We start from the raw sequence: 11,403 nt of genomic DNA, 5'->3' as shown, positions 1-11,403 counted from the left end.
AGGGCCTGTCTCAGAGGCTGCCTCTTCTAGGAGGCCTTTTTGAGTCTCCCCAATAAAAAGTAAGTTCCCTTTCTCCTAAAGGCCAATAGGAGTTTAACTAAACTTTACTCTGTTGCTTAACACGCACTGCTTTGTTTACATGACGCATCTTCAGGACTCAAATGCAAATTCTTTTAGGCAGTTGTGCTGGAGGTCCATGTTAATTTATCCTGAACTCCTTACATTATTCCCCATCATGGCCTATTCACCTGGGGTAAACACTGGTTACTGAATGAATGGGTAGCCAATGCACTGGGGAGGAGCCCTTCTTCCAATGAGACAGCAGGGAAGGAAGAAAGCCTAAGGAAGGATGCTGAGGGAATTGGCAGATGCCCTCCATGGTGAGGAGCATAAGCTTTGGCATCAGCTCAGTCTGCATCAAGTCTCTGCTTGACACTCCTGGCTGCGTGAGAGTAAGGTGGATAAGCTGGGGCTCTAGGAGAGCAGAGGGCCTGGAGGGACATCTGTGGGAACACACAGGAAGTCCCCAAAGTGAAAGAAGGCTAGCCAGTGGCAGTGAGGGCACAGCTGAGGTTAGAGGGTGGCTCTGCTTGGTGTGGGGATCTCAATTGACTGTTAACTGTTTCCCCAGAGCCTGATGCTGGATGGCCAAGCCTCTGCAGAGGTTGGGTATGCGGAGGAGGGCCCAGGACCCCGGATCCTCAGAGCAGAGCCAGGGGACTCACTGCAGAGGCCCGACAGCCACCAACAACCCAGTAGGCCAGACTGGGCCACAGGGGAATGACAGTGTGGGGCAGTGATGGGATGGTCTTTCTACCGCTCTAGATTCCCTTCTTCCCCAGATCTTCCTTGCGTCAGCCCCAAATGACTGATGGCGAGACACCATCTTGCTATGTATCCCAGGCCTGATTTTGCTCTTTGTTTCCCGTTTTAGGGATTGATTGGGCTCTGTGGGCTTCAGGGTTGATGGGGAGGGGGAAGGTGGGCAGGTGCAGTGGAACACGCTCCCACTCCCGCTGCAGCTCAGTGACTGCCTAGCCCCGTGGTGGTACCTCAGGGTGAAGTAAGGCTGGCAGGCAGAAGCAGGGTACCCAGACACTGCTCTCCCTACCCCACAGTCTTCTGGACAGGGCGCTGGCGTTCCGAGGGCTGGTGTTCCAGACATTGCTGCTGTGTGGTGCTGGGAGCCCTGGGGCTGCTGGCTGGTGTGAGTGTCAGCTCCTGGCTTCTAGGTCAGTGCTGGGCCCTTCTGTGGTCTTGGGAGGGACCAAGTGCAGGATCTGGGGGGTGCTGGGAGGGAGGAGCAGGTGTGAGCAGGTGTTAAGACAGATAGACAAGCGTCTTTCTCATGTGCTCTGGGTGTGAGGCACTGGAATGGGTGATCCAGAGAGGCCCCACTCAAACTGTTTCTAGGACTCTTTCCCAGGCAGAGACAGAGAGTGCAGCGTGTCTCATCAGCATGTTAGGTGGGGACGTGCCTAAGGCAAGGTGGTTGATGGGGAGTCCCCGGGCAGCTGTTGCCTCCCTTGACCACAAGTGTCTTGTTATGCCCTGGCCCCCTCCCGTGGGAGTCCTTGTCTTCTCTATGACTCTTACCTTGTCTTTGTTCTTGTCTTCTGAAGGGCTGTATCTGTGGCCAGCTGCCTCTCAGCCCATTCCTGGGAGCTTGCAGGATGAGGAGATGACTTTGAGCTGCTCAGAGGCTGATGGGATGGAAGCCCTGTTCCCCTCACTTCCCAGAAAAGGTGGGCCACACCCCCAAGGTTATAAGACTCCCACCCAGCCCTGGGCCCTTCATAGCTCTGGGACCCCCCTTCTGGCTGGGGGCAAGAGGACCGAAATGAAGGGCCATGACTTCATTGCCAGCCATCTGAGCCTCCTCCTCCAACATGAGGGTGGTGACACGGTCCAAGCATGCAGAGCTGATTTCTGATTTGGGGATTTCAGCACTCCCTGGGGACTGTCCTGATCTCTAGCTGGGGCATGGCCAGGAGCCAAAGCTGGCTGGAGAGATGACAATTTGACATTTGGGGCAGAGTGAGATGGAAGTGGAAGGGCAGACAGCCAGGTGTGTGAGGAGATGGCCAGTGTGTGACAGGCAGGGGTCTCTGCCCAGTGGCCAGTCAGAGGGCTGGGACCTTCACTGCCCATCGTCTCCTGCTTTCCCCAGCATTTTCCTCTCCAGGTGAGAGCCGGGGATCTGAAGGGGTCATGCTCCTGATGGTGGGGTCAGAATCAGTGCTAGAAGTTAGAATTAGCTTGGAGCCTACCTTTTGGCAGCTGTGTGTGACTTTGGGCACATTACTTCTTTGAGCTTCCAGTTCTTTCTCTGTGAAATGCAGACAAAAATGTTTACTACATGAGATTGTAAAGATAATACAAGCTAATAAGGAAAAGAGCTTAGCACAAAGCCTGGAAAAAACAGATACTCAATAAATGGTAACCATTACTAGTATTGTCACAAAACTTGAAATCAGAAGCTATGGACTTGGTCCTGGATCCATCAGTGGCAGATCCTATAACCTTAGGCAGGTCACTTAACCTCCATACCCTAGATTTCCCTCTGCAGCATGGGGGTGGTGGTGATGCTGACCCCAAAGGCTGCCATTGACACCGAGTGATGGAACACATTTAAAAAGAAGGTTTAAATGCTGTACGAATAGGATTATTTTGCTCTCAGAACTGACCTGATGCCCTGGGAAGCAGGTAACCTGACACTGGGTGTCCCAGACACTGTCACGAAGGCCTCCTCAGATCAACAGCAGCCAGGTCCAGCTGTCCCTGCCTGCCCCATGCCTCTACCCTGTGGCAGGTGGGATGTGGCTTTTATGTCTGGTTTCAGTATCTTTCAGAATAAATACTGAGAATTTCTTGCTGGAAGTGCACATGAGGGCCCGGCCAGGCTGGCTCCTGGTCTGCCAGGAGGGCTGGAGCTCTGCCCTGGGGGTGCAGGTCTGCCGGCGCCTCGGGCATCTCAGGTAACTGGGGCTGGATCTGGAGCCTGGGGAGGATGTGGAGCTGGCTGGCAGTTGGGGGCCTCTGTCTGTGCTCAAGGAATGGCAAAGGGTCATTTTGATCATCTCTGGGCCTCTGAGCATAATGGTGCCCCAGCTTGTGTCTCTCCCTTGAGCATCTCTGCTTTTTTAACAAACATAAGTCTCAGAAGAGGTAATTGCCACAGCCTGGCTCCATTACCTACCTGGTGTAGTACTTTGTGCACATTCCAGTTGTTAACCCCCACCTCTCATGCTCAGTTTGAACCTGACTTCCTCCTGTTCTGTTCTCCTCTTCTGCCAAGACTCACCCACCACAAAGGAGTAAACCTGTCTGATATCAAGCTCAATAGCTCCCAGGAATTTGCTCAGCTTTCTCCTAGGCTAGGAGGCCTCCTGGAGGAGGTGTGGCAGTCCAGGTAGGGCTTCTTAGGAGGTTCAGTGGGGTCCCTTACTTCCTGGTGAGCAGGCCAGCAAAAACCTTCCTGTCATGGGAGCCTGGTGGCAAGAACATTGAGCAAGACAGGATAAAGAGGAACATTTCCTAATCAGAAATTACAAACGCAGTTCCATGAATCTGTATATCCAAGTTGCACATATGTTTTCGTACGTGTTCCTCATGTGAATTGCAGAATGGGTTGTTACTGTTACTGGATTTCACATGGTACTCTTATTCCCACTTTACAGGTAGGGAAACTGAGGCTTTAATAGGTAAAGGGCCTTGTCCAAGTTCACAGAACTAGTAAGCAGCCAAACCAAGTCTTGAAACCAGGTTCCTGTTTCCAATCTGGGTGCTGTCTCATCCCTGCCACATTTTACTTGGATAACTCTGGTGTCTCAGTAAAGGGATGGCTGACTTGCTCTAGCTAAGAACTGCTTAGAGCCTGGACACCCGCCAGAGAAGAGGGCTCTGGGATGGAGCGGGCCCTTCCTCAAATCCTAGGGGTGGGCACAAGCTGAGAGGACCTTTGCTCTGCTTGGGCTTCCTCTTGCTGCCCAGCAGCTTCCTGGGCTGGCCGGCCAAGGGTCCATGACCTCTGTAAAGCCTTGCACCCTGGCACCACCTTTTCAAATGCTTCCTTATTTTAGACACCTGAATAGGTAAAGGGAAGTAGGAGTAGGACTGACTCCGCCAGGGGAGAAGGAGGGCTGCGGGTTGGGGAAACTAAAAGAAACTAAGAATCCAGGCATTGGGCTGCTGGTGGATGAATGAAGAAAGAGAAGAAATTTGGTCCAAAAGGAACTGAATTTCATGCTAAGGAAAGGGGGGGAAAGAGGAAAGCAAGGATGTGGATATGCAGAGCGGGGAAAGGGCCTAGGGTGGAGACTAGAGCAAGCCGAGGACCGAGCATGGCAAGGAGTCCTGTTCACGCACCACGTGCTTACTCACCCGCTGTGCACGCATACTCAGGGTCCTTTCGTGGGAATAGCTGGGCTTTCTCATTTGCGTATACTTGGTTTGTAACTTTGGGCCCCGCACAAATCAACCCTCGAGGATCACAAAGTTGTGTCGGTGCTCTGGGGCAATCGAGCAAGTGTGTGCACAGCTGTTCTGGAGACCTGTTAGGAGAAGGGGCTGGGGGCTTGGGTGGGGGTGGGCAGCTGGTGGCTATGGCTACATGAGAGGACCCCTCTGACCCCCACCCTTCCTCCACACCCTTGGGTGGGTGCTCAGCCTCGAGCGGGTCCCTGCCTGGTTTCTTGCTGTTACCTCTGTTCTGCAGGGACAACTGTATTTCTGGCCAGATCGTTTCCCTTAAGTGCTCTGGTGAGTCATGTCTTGGATCTAGGAGGGTAGCAGTGGGAGGAAAAAGTCTCTCCCCACCCCACCCCATCCTGTGTGTGGAAGGGCCCCATAGAGAGGCTCAGCTGGGTCTGGGGTGGGGTTCCTTATCCATCTGCCCATCTGACTGCTGGGCCCCTTCCTGAAGACACAGTTCAGCCCAAACAGAGCCCTAAGTCTCTGTCATGATCTCCCTGTTTCACCTGTCTTGGCCTCCAATACTTACTCCCCTTTTCTTCTGGGGAACCCCAAAGGGAGAATTATATTGGCTCTTAACCAGTTAGCAGCTTTGGGATGCTAAGGAAGGTAGTGGATTAGGGGCCAAATGGAAGACAGTCTGTGCATTTCCTTTCATCTGTCTTCCACGCATCTATCCATCTTGTCAGTGGTCCTTTCACGTATCCTTCCACACACCAACATTTTGACAGGCGTTTTGTTAGGTATTGGGGCTCCATAGATATGCAGCCATTGTGCCTGCTCAAAGTGAGCTCATGGCCTGATGGAGTTGGCAGATGTATAATCAGCATTTCTACTTTCAGTTCCCCATACTCAGGACTAGGAATGATAAATTAAAGCTATCCACACTGGGCCACACTCCCTGAGAGTTGGGCCCATGCTGACATCCAGCTGTCTTCCTTTCCATCTCACCGGTGCTTCTCTGTTTGCAGAGTGTGGGGCAAGGCCCCTGGCTTCCCAGGTCATTGGCGGACAGGCTGTGGCTCCTGGGCGCTGGCCCTGGCAGGCCAGTGTGGCCCTGGGCTCACGGCACACGTGCGGGGGCTCTGTGCTGGCACCGCACTGGGTGGTGACCGCCGCACACTGCATGCACAGGCAAGTCTCGGGGCTGCTGGGGAGGACAATGCCTCAGTTACTTTTCTGTTTGGCCGTTGGTGCATTCTGTGTAAAACACCCATGTCCAACTGACTGCCTCCCCATGCCCGCTCTGAGTGGGCACAATGGTGTTTGTGAAATTTTCTCTGTTCAGTGCCAAGAACAGCTCTGCATGAATAGCAATAATAATACAAACGCCAGTTCTTTATTTTTGTTCCATGTTTAAGGTTTTAAAATGCTGTCACACTAACAACACTGTGCTTCTTAATGTTTCTCACCACTGTAATTAAGTCACTGTCCATGTAATTATTTGTTTAATGTCTTTCTTTCCCTTTAGACTGCAAGCTCCACAGGAGCAGGGACTCACAGTCTTGTTTACCACTGAACCCCCTTGTCGATCTTTCCATTGCCTTGTCTCCATGGCCTAGAGCAGTCCTGGAATATAGTAGGTGCTTAATAAATACTGGTTGGAGCAATGAAGGATGAAGGATGGGTGCATGAGCTCCTTGGCCCTCTTCTCTTGGTGGTAAGCAGGGCAGACAGTGCAATTCTCATGTTACAGTGAGGGAACTGCTGCTGTGTCTCACACAGTAAGTGGAGAGACAGGACTGAGGGAAGGTTTTCTGACTCAGCTTAGAGTTGCGATATCACACAAAGCCCTTTGATGTTTGTTGTAAAAGGGGGCGATGCAGGAGCAAGGGGTGGTAATTGCAGATGACCCATAGTGTCTCACTTCTCTGTCTATCAGTAGTTGAGCATTTATTAAGCACCTCCTGCATGCCCAGCGTCTTGCAAGGACCTTGCAGTCTGGTGATGGGGCCCCCACTAAGAGTCTCTCTGGCCAGCTTCCTCCACCCACCACCTCACTCATGTCACCCTCTTCTGCTCCCTCCTTCGCTGGGCTCAGCATGGCTCCTGTGTGCAGTTTCAGGCTGTTCCGTCTGTCCAGCTGGCGGGTCCACACGGGGCTGGTCAGCCACAGTATGGTCAGGCCGCCCCAGGGGGCTGTGGTGGAGAAGATCATCCCCCACCCTCTCTACAGCGCCCAGACTCATGACTATGATGTGGCCCTCCTGCGGCTCCAGACACCGCTCAACTTCTCAGGTGAGGTGCTGGCCCTGGGCGAGCAGGTGCGGGCAGGGGTGAGAGAGGAGCAGACCCTGGGTTGCCAAGGGGAGAGCTGGCTTCTAAGGTTTCCTCCCAGTTCTGTAAACCTTAAAATATTCAGTTCATTTGGTGACTGTGCTGAACTTCCACATTAACTGGACCTGAAGTTGCACTAATCCTTCCACATGCTTTTGGGGGAAAAGGTTCTCACCCTTTTCGCAGCTGGGCTGCAGGCAGGATTTGCCTGGAGGTCCTGAGCAGAGCCTTACCATTGCTCCATCTACCAATAGCCTTTCCACTCCTGTTTCCAGGCTGCTCCCAGGTCCCAGCCACCTTGTGGCATGTTTCATTAATAAGATTTCTTTTATTTTTCAAAATATTTTTCCACACAATTCTCATCATAACCCTAACAGGTAGATGAGGCAGGTATATTCAGATAAGCACACGGAATTTAGTGAGGGAAGTGACTCTTCAAGTCCATGCAGCAAACAGTTCCTGAGCCTGGTGCGCTGACTCTAGGGCCAGGGCTTCTCCATAGCATCTGTCCTAGAAGGGCAATTCCTCAACACGCATGTGCATGTGCATGTGCATACTCCCCTAGAAGCACATACACTCTCAGGAACACACATTAATGTGCAGCATTTACACAAGTAGACATGTACACTCAATCTTGTGCATACATGCTCACAACATATACACACACACACCAAACACAGTCACACTCACTCCCATGCACACACACCATGCACACTCATGCACACAAACCCACACTTGTACACACTCACTCCCAGTCACATGCACTCACTCCCATGCATACATGCTCATACCATACACATTCATGTGCACACACTGACAAATATTCAGCATTCTTCCCTACTGTTGCTACCTGCCACCTTGGGTTCTTGTTGCTATATGCCTTTCACAAATATGGGTACTCTCTGAACTGTCGTTCAACAGCTAATATTTCTAAATTGACAAATACATTTGAGAGGGGAACTTTAAGTTACTATATAACTGGAGAACTAATATTACTTACAGTAAATAGATAACCACAAAGCACACAGTGAAAACCAAACAGTGTTCTAGTTCCAGCGAGGAGCTGTCCTCTGCAGAAGTGCTGGGTCTCGGCCTCTCTGTGTTTCGATGGAGGGTGACAGGCATTAAGGGAGGAGCAGAGGAGCACCACATGCCCACATGCTCATACCATGTATGCGCTCCCTGATGTGGCCAGAGGCACTGAAAGAATGAAAAGGGACCTCTCTCCCCAAGTGACTTCATGTTTGTGTAATAGCATGCCTGTGTACTATCTACAAATATGTGTGGGCTCCATCTGTAGGATATGTCACACACTTTTGGAAACAATGCCCCAAGAAGGACAAAACACCCTGGGGAAAATTCAAAACGGGTCCGCATTAGGACAAGTTGGGTACCAACGCCCAGAAGAATTTCCATTCTTCCTCCGTGCCCAGGTGGGCGTGTGCAGCGTGTACACAGCTCTACCTAGAGGGCGCCATGAACACTGCACTTTACACGTTGTCCTCTGTGTGACCCTCAAGGGGGTTTAGCCCACAACGGGCACAGTGGTGCAGGAGGACGGGCGGGTGGAGACCGAGAACCAGGACTGTTGGAGAAGGGGGCAAAGAGGATCGGCCAGACCTGGCCTCCGCCCAGGCTCGGGGGAGGGAGCCAAGCCTGAGTGGGGCTCAGGACCCTGCCTCTCCACAGACACTGTGGGTGCTGTGTGCCTGCCAGCCGAGGACCAGCATTTTCCGACGGGCTCGCAGTGCTGGGTGTCTGGCTGGGGCCACACCGACCTCAGTCACAGTGAGTCAGCTCCGAGGGCCCTGGGTGCAAAGGGGGTGTGTGGGTGGGGGGAGGCATCCTTTCCCAGGTGAGGCGCCTCCACCTGCCCCATCCACGGAGCAGTGCCAGCCCACTTTTCCTCTGGCACCACCCTTGCCCAGGCCAAGGGCCCTCCATCTCCCCTGTCTAGGACTTTCTGAGAGAAGAACCCCTGAATTTCTCCTAAATTCAGGCCCTTTGCTTTTGCTCCCCGTGTCCCAGGAGTGCCAAGGCCTCAGTACTTGGGGTGTATGTGTGAGTTCTTCTCCTCTTGACTCCCAGTCCCCAAGTCTGACAGGCCCTTGCCTCCTTGCCCAGGGTCCACAGCTCCGACCCTGGGCTCCCGTCTTTGGGACTCTGTCTCTGAGGCCTCGAACCACCTGGTCTGTCTTCCTGGGCCTTACTTTGTGCTCTGTGGCCTTGCTCATTGTCCCTTCACCTCCATGTCTGCCTCCCACAGCCCACAGCTCGGACACGCTGCAGGACACGGTGGTGCCACTGCTTAGCACCCAGCTCTGCAACAGCTCTTGCATGTACAGTGGGGCCCTCACGCCCCGCATGCTGTGTGCCGGCTACCTGGATGGGAGGGCTGATGCCTGCCAGGTGTGGCAGCAAGGGGGCCAAAGTGGAGGGTGGGGGCAGGGTTCCCGCTGTGGCTTGGCCCCTGTCTGAGCAGCCTCTCTAGGAGGGCTGAGGCAAGGCAGGATCCATGCTGGAAGCCCGAAGGGCCAGAATCGGGATTCTGCTGCCTGGGAGGGTCTGGTGCCCCTCCTCCTGAAAGGACTAACTGTCTTTTTCTCTGGTCTCTGTGCTTGGACTCCTCAGGGGGATAGTGGGGGCCCCCTGGTGTGCCCAGATGGGGGCATGTGGCGTCTTGTGGGGGTGGTCAGCTGGGGCCGAGGCTGCGCAGAGCCCAGGCACCCCGGCATTTACGCCAAGGTTGCTGAGTTTTTGGACTGGATCCACGACACGGCATGGGTGAGTGTGGGGGGCGCAGGGTGGGGAGGAAAGCTTTGTAAAGGACTGTCCCTCAGAAACTGTGACACTCACCCTTTAGGTCTGGGCCTGGCTGGGGGCCGGGGGCTGGGGATGGGCTCGGGAATGTTCCCCAGAGTAAAAGGAAATAGAAGTGAGGCGTATAGCGTTGAATCCATTGGATTTCTATCCATTTAAGCATTGACTGGGGAAGACTAGACCTGAGTTTATATTGTAGCCCAAATCTGCTATTTACCGTGCAGCCTTTGGCAAGTTCCTAACTCGGTAAACCTCAGCTGCCTAGTAATTACCATCGTGGCTACCTTACGTGCTACTGTGACAATTAAGTGTGGTAAGACCTGAACAACGCCTGCACAGTGCCAGGTTAGAGTGAGTGATCCTCCTATTATTTATGGAGGTATTTATGACCATCACTTGCCCTTGGTTTCTAAGGCAGTTGCTAGTGCTGCATTCCCTACACTACAGAGAGCTCAGCATTTAGCAATTTGGGTTTGGCAACTAATTATTTATTGTATGACACCGGGCAAGCCACTCAACTTCCTCTGTCCAGTGGGAGGGCCAAGTGAGATAATGTGTATAAACCCCATTATCTGTGTCCAGTACTTCACAAATGCAGGGCATGATAAGGAAAAGCTTCTTTCTGCTTGGGCATGGGGTGGGTAGTGGGTAATAAGCTTAATGGATTACAGGGAGCATATACATCCATCTTATTCAAATCTTAGAAAAGACCTAGAGAAGTGAATATTTTTAGCCCCATTTGATAGAAGTAGAGATTAAGGTTCTAAATGGTTAAGTGATTTTCTAAAATGAAGATTACTTGGCTAGTGGAGCCACACTGTGAATCCAGCTCCTTTCTGTCAGCTCAGAACGCCCTCCCGAGTCCTGTTGATTCCTCCTCCTTCCTGCATAGCAGGCTCATGTTTCCTGGGGTCTTCAGCAGGTCCACTAGATGGAGGAGAAGCAGCAGACCCTGATGCAGAAGGCATGGAGTTCCTATCGCTGCTCAGGAGAGTCACCACCCACCAGCCAGCCTCTGGGCCCTGTGGCCTATCTATCCCCTTGACCCTGACTTCTAGATCCTCTCTCTCACCAGACAGCTCTGATGATAAGAAGAAGGTTGGGCAGGATTGGTACCATAGGGGAACTGATGGATATTGGGGAGGATCTGGAGAGAAAGAGGCTATTGGAAGCAACTGGTAGGCTGGCTTCTGCTCTCTCCTTCCCAGACTCTGAGCCCATCTTTTGGGAGGATGCTCAGGGATACCCTAGGTCTGCTTTTTTTCTGTGCTCTCAGATGGGGTGGTGGGTGGGTGGGTGGGTGGGGGTGCCTCCCTAGAGGAGCCCTTGGCTCTGGAGGCTCCTGGGAAGATGGGGTCAAGGCTGGGCGAGCCCAGATGAAGCCCACGGAGCCTTTCCTACTCTCCATGGTTGGCCTCACCTACTTCCTGTTCATACCTGGCACTGGCTGGCCCTGCTGGGGTAGGGGTCGGAGTGGGGCCAATGTAAGAGCACTCTGGTTGGTGTTGGAATAGGGTATTGGTTTTAAATGACAGTTCTGTGAACTGGTCCAAAGAATTATTTCATTAAAGCAAAGTAATGTGTGACCGTGGTCCAGTCTCTCTCTCTCTCTCCCTCGTCCCCTCCCTCTCCCTCTCTCATACACACACACACTCACAAAAAGGGGTAGAATCACAGTTTTTCTTTCATGTGGTACATGTTTCTTAAAGCTCTGAAACTGACTCATGGCATGTACTTATTTGTTAATTTTTTACATTTGTTAAATCTGCATGTCATGATCTGCAACAAAAAGCCCCAGCCATCTAGATGCTAAGAGGCTGCAATTCAGAAAAA

General features: G+C 52.5%; 1 protein-coding gene across 1 annotated transcript; it reads left to right on the top strand.

The window, feature by feature from the left end:
* The first annotated feature begins 368 nt into the window (after positions 1–368).
* On the top strand, positions 369–10,855 carry TMPRSS5 (transmembrane serine protease 5). The gene is made up of 14 exons (XM_090267342.1): positions 369–452; positions 632–755; positions 935–950; positions 1,039–1,232; positions 1,623–1,745; positions 2,843–2,978; positions 3,299–3,412; positions 4,718–4,761; positions 5,445–5,607; positions 6,533–6,711; positions 8,440–8,538; positions 9,017–9,159; positions 9,382–9,534; positions 10,490–10,855. The coding sequence occupies exons 1-14, from the start codon at positions 369–371 to the stop codon at positions 10,499–10,501; spliced, it is 1,584 nt and encodes a 527-aa protein (XP_090123468.1). The 3' UTR covers positions 10,502–10,855.
* The last annotated feature ends 548 nt before the right edge of the window (positions 10,856–11,403 follow it).

The sequence above is a fragment of the Furipterus horrens genome, unplaced genomic scaffold, assembly GCF_987537825.1.
Source record: "Furipterus horrens unplaced genomic scaffold, mFurHor1.1.pri manual_scaffold_2, whole genome shotgun sequence".
In the NCBI taxonomy this organism is placed as follows: Eukaryota; Metazoa; Chordata; class Mammalia; order Chiroptera; family Furipteridae; genus Furipterus; species Furipterus horrens.
Note: the sequence above shows the minus strand (reverse complement) of the source record. Positions and strands in the feature narration are given on the sequence as shown.